This window comes from Schistocerca cancellata, chromosome 11, assembly GCF_023864275.1.
Source record: "Schistocerca cancellata isolate TAMUIC-IGC-003103 chromosome 11, iqSchCanc2.1, whole genome shotgun sequence".
NCBI lineage: Eukaryota > Metazoa > Arthropoda > Insecta > Orthoptera > Acrididae > Schistocerca > Schistocerca cancellata.
The window spans coordinates 91,366,636-91,383,281 of record NC_064636.1 but is presented as its reverse complement, the minus strand read 5'-3'; the positions used below and the strand labels follow the sequence as shown (position 1 = coordinate 91,383,281).

The 16,646-nt window shown below is 40.2% G+C and overlaps 1 protein-coding gene across 1 annotated transcript in view; it reads left to right on the top strand.

Annotated features, from left to right (window-relative positions):
- LOC126108948 (procollagen-lysine,2-oxoglutarate 5-dioxygenase) overlaps positions 1 to 16,646 on the top strand; it is a 466,456-nt gene that overhangs the window by 172,399 nt on the left and 277,411 nt on the right. Inside the window, exon 7 of the mRNA XM_049914331.1 lies at positions 6,570 to 6,701. Coding sequence (XP_049770288.1) covers positions 6,570 to 6,701 — 132 coding nt within the window. The remainder of the gene's footprint in view (positions 1 to 6,569; positions 6,702 to 16,646) is intronic.

Here is a 16,646-nt window from a genome sequence, read left to right as displayed (position 1 = left end):
CTAATTCCCTCAGCATCACCCGAGTTAACTCGACCACTTTCCATTATCCTCGTTTTGCTTTTGTTGATGTTCATTTTATATCCTCCTTTCAAGACACTGTCCATTCCGTTCACCTGCTCTTTGCTGTCTCTGGCAGAATTACAATGTCATCGGCGAACCTCAAAGTTTTTATTTCTTCTCCATGGATTTTAATTCCTACTCCGAATTTTTATTTTGTTTCCTTTACTGCTTGCTCAATATACACATTGAATAGTATCAGGGAGAGGCTACAACCCTGTCTCACTCCCTTCCCAACTGCTGCTTCCCTCTCATGTCCATCGACTCTTATAACTGCCATCTGGTTTCTGTACAAATTGTAAATAGCCTTTCGCTCCCTGTATTTTACCCCTGCCGCCTTCAGAATTTGAAAGAGAGTATTCCAGTCAACATTGTCAAAAGCTTTCTTTAAGTCTACAAATGCTAGAAACATAGGTTTGCCTTTCCTTAATCTTTCTTCTAAGATAAGTCGTAGGGTCAGTATTGCCTCACGTGTTCCAATATTTCTACGGCATCCAAACTGATCTTCGCCGAGGTCGGCTTCTACCAGCTTTTCCATTCGTCTGTAAAGAATTCACGTTAGTATTTTGCAGCCGTGGCTTATTAAACTGATAGTTCGGTAATTTTCACATCTGTCAACACCCGCTTTCTTTGGGATTGGAATTATTATGTTCTTCTTGAAGTCTGAGGGTATTTCGCCTGTCTCATACATCTTGCTCACCAGATGGTAAGAGTTCTGTCAGGACTGGCTCTCCCAAGGCTGTCAGTAGTTCTAATGGAATGTTGTCTACTCACGGGGCCTTGTTTCTTAGATTAGATTAGATTACATTTACTTTCATTCCAATTGGTCCGTAGTGAGGAGGTCCTCCAGGATGTGGAACATGTCAGAAAAACAACAATACATGACAAATATTTACAACTAAAACAAATAAGCTAATGTACCATTCCACAGGTCCCAAGTGGAATGATCGTCATTTTTTAATGAACACTAAGAGTCATTTTACAAATACTATTGCACTGAATTTAAAATAAAAAAGTTTTTTATTTATTTATAAGGTAAGAAACATGTAATACAACTACTGTAATACTTATTTACAATGAACACATTACTGCACTGAAATGGTGCAGAAGTTAGATTATACTTACACACACACAAGCACACACACACACACACGCAAATTTTCAGTGAACACATTACTGCACTGAAATTGTGCAGAAGTTATGTTGTACTTATATACAAATCAGTTGGTTTTACTAAGAAATTCATCAATGGAGTAGAAGGAGTTGGCCACCAATAAATCCTTTAGGCTTCTCTTAAACTGAATTTCATTGGTTGTTAAGCTTTTTATGGCTGCTGGCAAGTTATTGAAAATGTGTGTTCCTGAATAATGCACACCTTTTTGTACAAGACTAAGTGACTTTAAATCCTTGTGAAGATTATTCTTATTTCTAGTATTGATTCCATGAATTGAGCTGTTGGTTTGAAAAAGTGATATATTTTTAATGACAAATTTCATTAAGGAATAAATATATTGGGAAGCTGTAGTTAGTATCCCTAGTTCCCTAAACAGGCTTCTGCAGGATGTTCTTGAGTTCACACCACATATAATTCTTACTGCACGTTTTTGTGCCCGGAAAACTTTAGCTTGGCTTGATGAATTACCCCAAAAAATAATCCCATATGACATTATGGAATGAAAGTAAGCATAGTACGCCAGCTTTTTCATTTTTATATCCCCTATGTCTGACAAAATTCGCATTGCAAACAGAGATTTGTTAAGACGCTTCAGCAGTTCTGTGGTGTGCTCCACCCAGTTGAATTTATTATCAAGCTGTAATCCCAAGAATTTAACACTGTCCACTTCTTCTATCTTCTTGTCATCGTATGTTAGACATATACTCTTGGGACACCCCTTACAAGTTCTGAACTGCATGTAGTGTGTTTTTTCAAAGTTTAGTGACAAAGAATTGGCTAGGAACCAGTGATTAATGTCCGCAAATATTTTATTGGCTGATCTTTCTAAGACTACACTTGATTTGCTATTTATTGCAATGTTTGTATCATCAGCAAACAAAACAAACTTGGCATCTGGTAATGTTACTGATGAAAGGTCATTGATATACACAAGAAAAAGTAAGGGCCCCAAAATGGGACCTTGTGGGACCCCACATGTAATTAGTTCCCAGTTGGATGATGCCTGATAGCTTGATACATGTCTCTTTCCTAATAACACCCTTTGTTTCCTGCCAGAGATATAAGATTTGAACCATTTTGCAGCATTTCCTGTTACACTATAATATTCTAGTTTACTTAAAAGGATATTGTGATTTACACAGTCAAATGCCTTTGACAGATCACAAAATATACCAGTTGCCTGCAATCTTTTGTCTAATGAATTAAGTACATTTTCACTGTAAGTGTAGATAGCCTTCTCAATATCAGAACCTTTTAGAAATCCAAACTGTGACTTTGACAGTATGTTATTTGAGATAAGATGGTTATAAAGACGACTGTACATTACTTTTTCGAAAATTTTTGAGAATGCTGGCAACAGTGAAATTGGACGGAAATTTGATGCTATTTCTTTATCTCCCTTCTTAAACAGTGGCTTAACTTCAGCATATTTCAGCCATTCAGGAAATATTCCACTGATAAACGACTGGTTACACAGATAGCTTAATATGTTACTTAGCTCAGAATCACATTCTTTAATTAACTTTGTTGATATTTCATCATACCCACTAGATGTTTTTGATTTTAAAGATTTTATGATGGACATTATTTCCATTGGGGTAGTGAGGGTCAAATTCATATTATGGAAGTTACTTGAAATGTCTGGTCTAAGGTAATCCATAGCAGCATCTACCGAACCTGACAACCCCATCTTTTCAGTAACAGTTATAAAATGTTTGTTAAAAAGTTCTGCAACACTATACACATCTGTCACCAATGCATCATTTACTCTTAATGCTATTTGTTCCTCTTCATGTCTGGTTCTACCGGTCTCCTCCTTCACTATATCCCATATTGTCTTTATTTTGTTATCTGATATGACTATCTTTTCCTTGTAATATATTTGCTTTGACATCTGTATTACAGTCTTTAATATTTTGCAGTATTTCTTATAATGTGCTATAGCATCAACATTGGAAATGTTTCGGATTGACAGATACAGTTTTCTTTTGGTTTTACAAGATACCCCTATTCCTCGAGTAATCCATGGCTTCTTTGTAGACTTTGCTCTAACCTTGGTAAGTTTTGGGGGAAAGCAGTGTTCGAATAAGGTAAGCACTTTATTAGCAAAAATGTTATATTTTTCATTCATGCCATGAGCACTGTAAACATCAGTCCAGTGAATGTCTCTGAGGAGTGTCCTAAAATAATCAATTTTTGGCTTACTGATTACCCTCTTGAGCTCAGATTTAACAGATTTTATATCCTGTTCAGTATTAACATTTAACAGAAGGAACTGCATGTCATGGTCTGAGAGGCCATTGACTATTGGTTTTGTAATATAATTTTGTTCATTTGACTTTTCTATAAAGATATTATCAATGGCTGTTTGTGAACAAGTGGCTATCCTAGTGGGGAACTTTACTGTGGGAATTAAGTTGAATGATAGTGTTACTAACTCAAATAAGTTCTTATTGGGAGAGTCTTTAAGGAAATCTACATTGAAATCACCAGCAACCACTATTTCTTTGTTTTTGGTTGTTAAATGGGCCAGTACAGCTTCAAGGTGGTTTACAAACAGATTAAAGTTACCTGCAGGTGCTCGATATACACTTAATATTATGAAAGATTTTTTGTGAAAATCTAATTCTGTTGCACATGCTTCCATATGCTGTTCTAGGCAAAATTTATGAATGTCTATGTTCTTAAATTTATGACAGTTCCTGATGAATGTGGCAACTCCTCCTTTCTCCATTTCTGATCTACAAAAGTGAGGTGCTAACCTAAACCCTGTAACACTTAAAAGTTTCGACTCAGGTCTTTCAGTGCTCAGTCAAACTCTTCACGCAGTATTGTATCTCTCATTTCATCTTCATCTACATCCTCTTCTGTTTCCATAATACTATCCTCAAGTACATCACCCTTGTATAGACCCTCTATATACACCTTCCACCTTTCTGCTTTCCCTTCTTTGCTTAAAACTGGGTTTCCATCTGAGCTCTTGATATTCATACAAGGGGTTCTCTTTAATTTTTCTGTAGGCAGTATCTATCTTACCCCTCGTGAGATAAGCCTCTACATCCTTACATTTGTCCTCTAGCCATCCCTGCTTAGCTATTTTGCACTTCTTGTCGACCTCATTTTTGAGATGTTTGTATTCCTTTTTGCCTGCTTCATTTACTGCATTTTTATATTTTCTCCTCTCATCAATTAAATTCAATATTTCTCCTGTTACCCAAGGATTTCTACTAACTCTCGTCTTTTTACCTACTTGATCCTCCGCTGCCTTCACTACTTCATCCCTCAGAGCTACCCATTCTTCTTCTACTGTACTTCTTTCCCCCATTCCTGTCAATTGTTCCCTTATGCTCTCCCTGAAACACTCTACAACCTCTGGTTTAGTCAGTTTATCCAGGTCCCATCTCCTTAAATTCCCACCTTTTTGCAGTTTCTTAAGTTTTAATCTACAGTTCATAACCAATAGATTGTGGTCAGAAGTCACATCTGCTCCTGGAAATGTCTTACAATTTAAAACCTGGTTCCTAAATCTCTGTCTTACCATTATATAATCTATCTGATACCTTCTAGTATCTCCAGGATTCTTCCATGTATACAACCTTCTTTCATGATTCTTGGACCAAGTGTTAGCTATGATTAAGTTACGCTCTGTGCAAACTCCTACCAGGCGGCTTCCTCCTTCATTTCTTACCCCCAATCCATATTCACCTACTATGTTTCCTTCTCTCCCCTTTCCTACTCACAAATTCCAGTCACCCATCACTATTAAATTTTTGTCTCCCTTCACTACCTGAATAATTTCTTTTATCTCATCATACATTTCATCAATTTCTTCATCATCTGCAGAGCTAGATGGCATATAAACTTGTACTACTGTAGTAGGCATGGGCTTCGTGTTTATCTTGGCCACAATAATGCCTTCACTATGCTGTTTGTAGTAGCTTACCCACACTTCTATTTTTTTATTCATTGTTAAACCTACTTCTGCATTACCCCTATTTGATTTTTTGTTTACAACCCTGTATTCACCTGACCAAAAGTCTTGTTCCTCCTGCCACCGAACTTCACTAATTCCCACTATATGTAACTTTACCCTATCCATTTCCCTTTTTAAACTTTCTAACCTACCTGCCCGATTAAGGGATCTGACATTCCACACTCCGATCCGTAGAACGCCAGTTTTCTTTTTCCTGATTTGCATAAAGTATTGAAATATTTGACTTCATGAACATAGGAGTTGTTACAGAAAAACATTAGTGACACTTTTAGATAATATTTGATTATATTTAGGCTAAATATTACATGAAACTTACACGTTTTCATGCCTCGTCATAAAATGGCTCCTTGCGCTATCAAGAAACAAAAGGGAAGAGAGAGGGATCGTTTTTCAAAAGGAACAGAGATTGCAATTACATTCTCAGATCATATTAATTGATTACAGAGTCTTTGTGATTTTTCTGCGATAATATTTATTTTGTTATGACATCAGTTTTGGTATATTTGCAAACTTATTCAATATATTTTTCATCACATTATGTGGTGAACCACCACACAGTGTCAAAAGCTTCCTCTAAGTCTAAAAATGCTATAAATGTAGGTTTGTCTTTCTTTAACATATCCTTTAAGATAAGACGTAGAATTAGTATTGCCTCATATGTTCCTGCATTTCTCCTGAACTCAAACTGATCTTCCCTGGGGTCAGGTTCTACCATTTTTCCATTCTTCTGTAATTAAGTTGTGTCAGCATTTCAGAAGTATGGCTCATTAAATTGATAGTCCAGTAATATTCACCCCTTCACTGGGATTGGGATTATTACATTTAGTTTAATTTATGTTGCTCATAAAATATTTGTGTCTACAATGAATTTTAGTATTGAGGTTATGGCTGACACTGTGGTAACTTGAGGACAATAAGAAGCAGCAGAACTCATCAAGAACCGCCACTTTGAAACTAACTGCGCCAATTGGTTTGGGGGGGGGGGGGGGGGCACAGAATTTGACAGCTGCATCTCTTTGAATGAGAAGGTTAAAATAAAATAAAACCAGTTAGCTATTTTTTTGGCCATAGGAGCTATTCAGTAGAGTGAAAATAGATTATCAATATCTGAAATGTATCAAAACATGCCTAAATTGGGATCAAAGGAAGCAACGCTGCCATGAGGCTGCAGGTGTCGGCTGTTTGGAACTCCATCATCCCCATCTCTGCAGCTCTGAGTCTGCGACTGACATGGACCGAAAGCTGTAAACGGGGAAAAAACCTGTCTGTCATCAACACTAATGTACATGCGTCTGTCGCTTGAGCTAAAATCATTAAAGTGAAAGTGTCATTCGTGTGTTTCAGCCCAAAGCACACCCCACAGTGATGGCAGCCATATTTGTGGAACAAGCGACGCCTTTCCTGGAGGAATTCTTCGAAAAATTTGCTGCGCAGGACTACCCAAAGTCTCGCATGCACCTCTTCGTCCACAGTGCGGTAAGTTAAGCTTTTTCCGATGTATACGGGTAGTAACCTTTATCTGTCTGCTTGTTACACTGATGCTTCTTTAAGTTGCAGTGTTCTGTTATGTTTTTTCTTTCCTGTTAGCCAGATATAATGCTACACAGTAGGACATACTGTACGCTCTCTGTATGTAGACCTTCAGTGAGAGGGCCAGTAGTAGTAACTGATGCGATAGACAAGTGCGTGGCTTTTGTCGATAAACAACGTCCATTAGTGTTCCCCACAATTAAAAGTCCAGAGGAGTTACCGTATTTACTCGAATCTAAGCCACACCTGAAAAATGAGACTCAAATTCAAGGGAAAAAAAATTTCCCGAATCTAAGCCGCACCTGAAATTTCAGACTCGAAATTCAAGAGGAGAGAAAAGTTTTAGGCCACACCTCCAAATCGAAACAAAGTTGGTCCATTTTAATATGAGACACAATTTAGGTAGAATGAATGACGTTACAGCTACAGTAGTTTGGTTTGAGTCGTAAGCTTAGCAGTTAAGCTTTACCAGGTAGCCATTGCTATGCGGCAGGCGCTCCGTCCGTATTGATACGGGTACCCTTCCTTTTTCACGTGCTTCGTCTGGTTTGAATTGATTGCTTATTTTTCTTTGATCTGATAAGTGCCGTTCTCTTTGTTATAGGTGTTTACGTCACTCTAAGCTGAAAATGCATTATTGTACTGTGTCATGCATTGTTTGTCGCATTCTGATAGTGCGTGTTCACGGCCTGTCGCCACTCGCGGCATGGCTTGCTTTTCTGCGTGCTAGCAAAACAATGGCAAGAGACTGCTATTTGTTGTTACTTACACTGCTGCTTTCTTTGATAATGATCAACAAAAACCAAATAATAGACTGCGTATGATAGAAGATGTTCTGAACGGGAGTTTAGCGAAAATTTTTCCCCGTTTGAAAATCTTTGCAGACGCTGCTTTAGTACATACATTATATTACATTCTGCACAGAAATTAGTCATCTTACATTTAAAAATCTAGTCAATTGCCGTGCTTCATTTCTGACTGTATTACTATTAGCCATAAGAATAATACGAATATAAACATGACATGATATGTATATTCTTCCGCGTTTGCTGTTGTCTCGCTCTAGTTTTGTAGTTTATTAGGCAGATAGGATTTAAATGGGATAGCAGGAAACACGAAAGAATACATCGCAAAATGTTTATATTCGTATTATTCTTATGGTGAAGAGAATACTGCATGTGATTCACAATTCATAAAAGTTCCTATTAGCAACCATCTCTTCTCACAGGTAAAAAAAAAATTCAGAACATGGAGTTAGCCATATTGGCAAAAACCCCAAACAGTCGTGCCAGTCAGATTTTCGTAGTACATTGAAATGCTGCTACATTCGAAGATGAACAATACAGAATTTGTATTTACTTTGTTGTTTCGTTGGATAGTGTATGAAAATGCTGTGGTCGAAACTCGGGGCGGAGAAAAAAGCTCGTCTTCCAAGCGCCCCCCCCCCCCCCCCCCCGTTTTATATATATATATATATATATATATATATATATATATATACACACACACACACATTAAAACAAAGATGATGTGACTTACCAAATGAAAGTGCTGGCAGGTCGACAGACACACAAACGAACACAAACATACACACAAAATTCAAGCTTTCGCAACAAACTGTTGCCTCATCAGGAAAGAGGGAAGGAGAGGGAAAGATGAAAAGATGTGGGTTTTAAGGGAGAGGGTAAGGAGTCATTCCAGTCCCGGGAGCGGAAAGACTTACCTTATGGGGAAAAAAGGACGGGTATACACTCGCACACACACACATATCCATCCACACATATACAGACACAAGCAGGCATCATATATATATATATATATATATATATATATATATATGAATATAATAGAGGGAAACATTCCACGTGGGCAAAATATATTTAAAAAGAAAGATGATGAGACTTACCAAACAAAAGCGCTGGCAGGTCGATAGACACACAAACAAACACAAACATACACACAAAATTCTAGCTTTCGCAACCAACGGTTGCCTCGTCAGGAAAGAGGGAAGGAGAAGGAAAGTCTTTCCTTGCCTCGTCAGGAAAGAGGGAAGGAGAAGGAAAGTCTTTCCTTCTCCTTCCCTCTTTCCTGACGAGGCAACCGTTGGTTGCGAAAGCTAGAATTTTGTGTGTATGTTTGTGTTTGTTTGTGTGTCTATCGACCTGCCAGCGCTTTTATATATATATATATTAAAAGAACTGACGCAAAGGTTTTGGCGCCAGTATTTATCTTTGTGCCTGCAAAGCAAGCCTGTGTAGCGCTAAATATTTTTGACGGCAGAAGTTAGTTGTGGCGGCACCTACCAACATTTTTCAGAACTTCCGCTTACTTTGCACTCAATTCTAAGCTGCAGGCGGGTTTTTGGATTACAAAAACCGGAAAAAAAGTGCGGCTTAGATTCGAGTAAATACTGTAGGTCTGGGGAACGTGGTGGATACCCCACAGCACCTCTATGGCATATCCATCTTCCTGGTAGATTTTCGTCGAGATACGCCCTAACACGATTTTGGTAGTGGGCTGGGGCACCTTCTTGTTGAAAGTAAACTCTTCCGTCTCCATACAAGTCTTGGATGGCAGGTAAAAAGGATTTCTGAAGCTTCAGAAGGTACACCTCATAGGTAACTGTGCCATCAAAGAAGAATGGCCCAATTAAGCCCTGGTAACACAACCCACACCACACATTTACTTCTGCCAAATTCACCGAACACTTGACCGACTCACACTAGTTTCACGGGCACACTGTCTCACAGACTACTGTGGTGAGTGAGTGAATTGTTGTAACACACGACGGGAGTTAGCTGCACTTGTTACTGTTACAGGTCGTCCAGATTGTTGTTTGTGTACATCTTTAACATAACCTTCGGCTTCAAATTTATCTCGAATGCGAGGAATCATTAAACATGTCGGTGCTTCTGTTTGATACTCATTTCGCCATTGCCATTGCCGTTTGAAATGCGAATTTACTTTCAAAAGCTTTTCTTAAAGAATTTACTTTCTTTACTGGCGATTCATCAAGAATATTAACACATTTAATCACACTATGTGAGCGTGGAAGTAGTTTCCAAGAGTAACTGATAGAAACAAAGGCCGTAGTCACGACCGCTCGCAACAACCTCTGAAAGACTGCACTGGTGCAAATCTGCAACACACCAGATTACTTTAAACTAAAAATTTTAACAACTCACACAAACACATAAATTATGCACCCAATAGAGGGATGGAAATGGTACAAAACACTCATATTAAAAATTATTTCCCACCGAAAGTGCAACTTGTTTTTAAAAGAACTCTTATGGTGGAAGGGTGGCAACTTCATATACTAAAATGATCACTTAAGTAAAATCCATGAAACGCAGTTTTACATAAAATGTACCAACATGCTCTACATTACACATATACCACCTCTCAAGATGATAGGCAAGATAAAAGCATATTTCAGGAATTCGGCCTTTACACCTTAAGCAATAAATTCGTTAACACCGAATCCGACAAACATGACAGAGGCAGCTACTAATGTATGGCAGACCGACAGACAGACAGACACTAACTGCCTAACAAATGCAGATGGGAGACAGACGAGCAAGCTGGGGAGGAGAGACTGACCAAGAAAACAAGTAGAATTTAACAAGTAAATGAACAGCATATCTCCGGTCACTTAACTTCTAATAAACTGCGATTTCTGGTGAAGAGTTGCCGCAGCACCCCCAAAATGCTCTCCCGAACCGTCCGCTGCCAGCCGTTTCAACAGATGCAAGAAGGCGTGCCAATCTCCCGTCTCACGGCGTCACAGCTCACACCGGCCAGACTGACGTCGTGGGTTGACTCCTGTTGCTCTCGTGTCGGCCGCAAAGCCACTACCCCTCGCTATACAGCGCGGCCCACTGGACTCAATTGGCGACCTCACATGGCAACGCTCAAGACGGACCAGTCATCTCGTGTCCCAGTGCGCGACCGACCAACCGATCGACCCAACTGCCAATGGCCGTTGCCTGAGCAAACTCGAGCAGACTGGTGGCCTAACACATACCAGCACTCCGGTCAACAGACACTGACTGCCCCATGCTGACCCGGCTGACCAACTGACCAGACTCGCCACCTAGTGAGCTCGTAGCGCCCCTTAAACGCACGTGGACAGGCAACCTTTCTCCCCTTTTCCACCAGAGGGAGACACCAAAGCTGCGACTGCCACAGCGGCGCCACCGCCAGAAACGGAGGGCGACTGCTTCAAACTACGCACTGCGGCACGCTTTTCGAAACAGCAATTCTTACCATGGCTCACCATTGAACCTCATTAATGTTTTCATACTAAAAATACCACTTCAAAACTCACTTCCTTTCTTCGAATGTAAGCCTTGCGCCAGCGATGTTTACTCCACTAACTAGGTGCAACTAAGAACAAAACACTGACTATCTGGTGACTGTCATCTGATAAAGCAAAACAACGCAATACAATGCTTGTGTTGCGATTGCCGGAACTACAAACTATTACACTACCAAAGATGAGACAACTCCATCAATGAGTTTGCCAGTTATGGACTTTTAAACAGTAGATACACTGTCAAACTTTCATTTTCTTGGATACACTGAGAAGATAATCTGCAATCTTTCTTAGCTGTTATTCCTGTTAGTCGTCTATTTCCACTATGGTAGTCTGAATCTATGAACCTACTAATAATTATAACAACGCTTATTATTCGCACTCCCAGTCAATTGCATAAAAAGATAGCGACTTGTATTCATCCATGTGGGTTTATTCGGCTCACTTCGTGTAGCCCCTTCTGTCTACAGGAAAGTTTGTTATTTCTTGATGCGACGGGGATTCTCCTGGCAGTGACATCACAAACACTATGCATGCATTCAAAAATTAACTATGATTTGTTACAAAATCAACTTGGAATCTGCTCAAAAATGTTCAAAACCCAATAGTGATGCGTTACAAAATCATACGAATAATCGGTAGACCAACGTGTGCTGTATGCTAGGCGTGTTGTGAAACAAAGTTTTTTGCTTCAAGAATTTGAATTTGGTGCCCCCTGAGATTGCCACCCAGGGCAGATGACCCGATTTGCCCCCCGCCCCCCTCCCCTCCCCCTTCTAGATCCGAGCCAGGGAAAATGCTGATAAAGTGTTTAGTATGGAGTGTACTCCTTTATGGTGGTGACATGTGGTCACTGAGGGAGGAAGAGAGAGTGAGACTGGAGGCTTTAGAGGTGTGGAGATGGAGAAGAAGTGTAAAGTAAGTTGGGTGGATAGAGCGAAAAATGAGGTGGTACTGAGAACAGTGGAAGAGCAAATGTAATGAAAAGAAGGAAAAGAAACCGGATCTGAACATACATAAGAAAGAAGGAGCTGCTCATACAAACAGTCTTTGAAGGGTCTGTGGAAAGGAAGAAGAGGCAAGGGAGGAAGAGATTTCAGTTTCTGGACAGCAGCATTAAGAAGGAAGCAATGGACAGCCAGAAATGGAGATGCACAGGACCTGCTTAACCTGCACGAAACTGATGATGATGAGATACAGGAACCAGTGTGTTGTCTGTGGACTACAGTTGGTGGCAACCCATAAACCTTCAACATATTACAATATCTGTTGTTCCAGCTGCTCCTGTCAGTCACCTTTCAGAGAGTCATTTCAGAGTAGGCATACTGTACCTATTATACAGGGTTGGGCAGATAAAGGTAGCCCATGTGAATATAGATGAAATGCAGTGAAATTACAGAGACAAAGAGCTGAAATGGTCTTACCATTTATTTACAATGGAAAAATACGGCAATAAATACATTTAGAGAAGGTGTCAAAAGTGACCTCTGAAACATCAATACACAGCTGTGTATGTCTAAGCGTATTCAGATACCATGGATGGACATTGGTGGTGGCAACTTCACGGCTGATGTGGTCTTTAGTTCCTGTGCGGTGTGTGGATTTGTTTTGTAGACCTTGCTCTTCAAGTATCCCTAAAGGAGAAAAAAGTCACACAGTGTTAGATCTGGTGAACGTGATCACTGTGTATGTTTTCTGACAGTTCCAATATTATGAAAAGCAGAGTTGCTGTTCACCGTATAGCGGCGGTGTTGAGTCGCAGATGGGCACAATAAAAAAAAACTGTCAAAAAGTGAGCTTCTGGCCAACAAGGCCTTTGTCGAAAATAGGCAAAACACACACACACACACACACACACACACACACACACACACACACACACACACACACAACTTACACACACGTCATCACAGTCTCTGGTTGCTGGTGCCAGACTGCTCGCTGCAGTGCACGATGGTGGTGGCGAGGACAAGTAGGAGGCTAGGGCAGGGAGGGGGACAGATAGCAGGGTAGGGGTGGGGGACAGTAAAGTGCTCCTAGTGGGATTGTACAGGGATGAGATGTACAGAGGGTAGGCTATCTAGGTGCAGTTGGGAGGTAAGACAGAGGGTGGCGGGGATTAGTGGGAAAAGAGAGAAGGCTGTACAGTGTTGGAATGGGAACAGGTAAGGGGCTAAATCAGTAAGAACAATGACTAACCTTCATTAATCATTGGCCTTACCCATCCAGCCCTTTCCCTGTTCCCATTCCAGCACTACCGTATTTACTCGAATCTAAGCCGCACTTTTTTTCTGGCTTTTGTAATTCAAAAAACCGCCTGCGGCTTAGAATCAAGTGCAAAGAAAGCGGAAGTTCTGAAAAATGTTGGTAGGTGCCGCCACAACTAAGTTCTGCCATCGAATATATGTTGTGCTACACAGGCATGCTTTGCAGGCACAAAGATAAATACTGGCGCCAAAACCTCTGCGTCTGTAAATAAATTTTTTAAAAAAAAGTGGAAGATGAGCTTTTTTCTCCACCCCGACTTTCGACCACTGCATTTTCATACATTATCCAAAGAAGTAAATACAAATTCCGTATTGTTCATCTTCGAATGTAGCAGCATTTCAATGTACTACGAAAATCTGACTGGCAAGACTGTTAGCGATTTTGTCAATATGGCCAACTCTACGTTCTGAATTTTTTCCTACCCGTGAGAAGAGATGGTTGCTAATAGGAACTATTATGTATTGTGAATCACATGCAGTATTCTCTTCACCATAAGAATAATACGAATATAAACATTTTGCTATGTATTGTTTCATGTTTGCTGCTATCTCGTTTAAATCCTGTCTGGCTAATAAACTACGAAACTAGAGTGAGACAACAGCAAACGCGTATGAATATACATATCGTGTCATGTTTATATTCGTATTATTCTTATGCCTAATAGTGGTACAGTCAGAAATGAAGCACGGCAATTGACTAGATTTTAAAATCTAAGATGACTCTAATTTCTATGCAGAATGAAATGTACTAAAGAGGCGTCTGCAAAGATTTTCAAACGGAGAAAAATTTTTGCTAAATTCTCGTTCAGAATATCTTCTATCATACACATTCTATTATTTGGTTCTTGTTGAGCATTATCAAAGAAAGGAGCAGTGTAAGTAACAATAAATACCGGTAGCAGTCTCTTGCCATTGTTTCGCTAATGAGACGATTCCTCTCTTTTGTTTTTTAATTGCAAGCAGTGGTAGCGTGCACAAAAGCAAGCAATGCCGTGAGCGGCGACAGGTCGTAAGCACACATTATCAGAATGCGACAAACAATGCATGACACAGTACAGTAATGCAGTTTCAGCTTAGAGTGACGTAAACACCTATAACAAAGAGAACAGCACTTACCAGATCAAAGAAAAATAAGCAATCAATTCAAACCAGACGAAGCACGTGAAAAAGGAAGGCTACCCCTATACATACGGATGGAGCGCCTGACGCATAGCAATGGCTACCTGATAAAGACTCGAACCAAACTACTGTAGCTGTAACGTCATTCATTCTACCTAAATTGTGTCTCATATTACAATGGACCAACTTTGTTTCGATTTGGAGGTCCAGCCTAAAACTCTTCTCTCCCCTTGAATTTCGAGTCTCAAATTTCAGATGCGGCTTAGATTCGGGAAAATTTTTTTTCATTGATTTCGAGTCTCATTTTTCAGGTGCAGCTTAGATTCGAGTAAATACGGTACACAGCTCTCATTCCACTATCGCACCCAGTCTTTTTACTTCTCTTCTTTTCCACTGACCCCTCCCCCACCCTCATCTCTGCCCTCCGTGTAACCTCCCATCAGCACCTAGCTGCCCTACCGTCTCTCCACCTCATCCCTGGACACTCCCACTAGCAGCACTTTACTGTCCCCCACCCCACCCTGCTATCCGCCCCCTCCCTGTGCTAACCTCCTCCTTGTCCTCACCACCACCATCGTGCACTGCAGTGAGCAGTCTGGCTTCAGCAGCCAGAGTCTGTGATCACGTGTGTGTAAGTTGTGTGTGTGTGTTTTGCCTATTTTTGACAAAGGCCTTGTTGGTCAGAAGCTCACTTTTTGACAGTCTTTTTTATTGGGCCCATCTGCAACTCAACACCACCGCTATATGGTGAGCAGCAACTATGCTTTTAAAATTTTACTTTCCAGTCTAAATTTCCAATTGTTTGACTTTGCTGACAGTGAAGACATCATGGATTCATTCCAAGGATATCTTAAAGATGTGGCATGTTGCCCCATTTTGTCCGCAGCTCGTGGTCGTGTGGTAGCGTTCTCGCTTCCCGCGCCCTGGTTCGATTCCTGGCGGTGTCAGGGATTTTCTCTGCCTCGTGATGACTGGGTGTTGTGTGATGTCAGGTTAGTTAGGTTTAAGTAGTTCTAAGTTCTAGGGTTTTTTTTTTTTTTTTTTTTTTTTTTTTTTTTTTTTTTTTCCCTCTCTCTCTCTCTCTCTCTCTCTCTCTCTCTAAGAAGCAGTATTGTCTTTCATATTCAGTGAGTTGAGCACAAAATGTATCAAAGATTTCCTTGTGTGCAACAGTGTTGAGCATAGTGTCAAAAATATTGGTCCAATGGAGTGGTTCACTGTTGCCCAGTGCCTCATGTTCTGTGAATTCACATGACCAGAAAGATGAAACTTTTCTTCATCACTCGTGTTGTAAAAGAAAGGGTCTAACAAACCATATTTGATGTTGTTCAAAAGGCACGTGCAGTAATCTGCACATTTCTGTCTATCATCTTCCTGTAATTGCTGCACAACCATCACACAATGTGGCTTCAGATTAAGACTTTTTTGTGTCTGCTGGCAACTCCTCCGACTTCCCTGCATCTGTTGGACCAATTTAAATGTAAACTTCTTTTGGTCTGAATAAATTTTCGGTGCATGTCTGCAATAATTTATGATGTGCGAACTGAAGGATTTTTTTGTTGTTTTACATTTTGCCTGAGTTGAAACAGGGCCCCGGGAGTAGACAACATTCCATTAGAACTACTGACGGCTTTGGGACAGCCAGTCCTGACAAAACTCTACCATCTGGTGAGCAAAATGTATGAGACAGGCAAAATACCCTCAGACTTCAAGAAGAATATAATAATTCCAATCCCAAAGGAAGCAGGTGTTGACAGATGTGAAAATTACCGAACTATCAGTTTAATAAGTCACAGCGGCAAAATACTAGCACGAATTATTTACAGACGAATGGAAAAACTGGTAGAAGCTGACCTCGGGGAAGATCAGTTTGGATTCCGTAGAAATGTTGGACCACGTGAGGCAATACTGACCTTACGACTTATCTTAGAAGAAAGATTAAGGAAAGGCAATCCTACGCTTTCAGCATTTGTAGACTTAGAGAAAGCTTTTGATAATGTTGACTGGAATACTCTCTTTCAGATTCTGAAGGTGGCAGGGGTAAAATACAGGGAACGAAACGCTATTTACAATTTGTACAGAAACCAAATGGCAGTTATAAGAGTTGACAGCCATGAAAGGGAAGTAGTGGTTGGGAAGGGAGTGAGACAGGGTTGTAGCTTATCCCCGATGTTATTCAATCTGTAT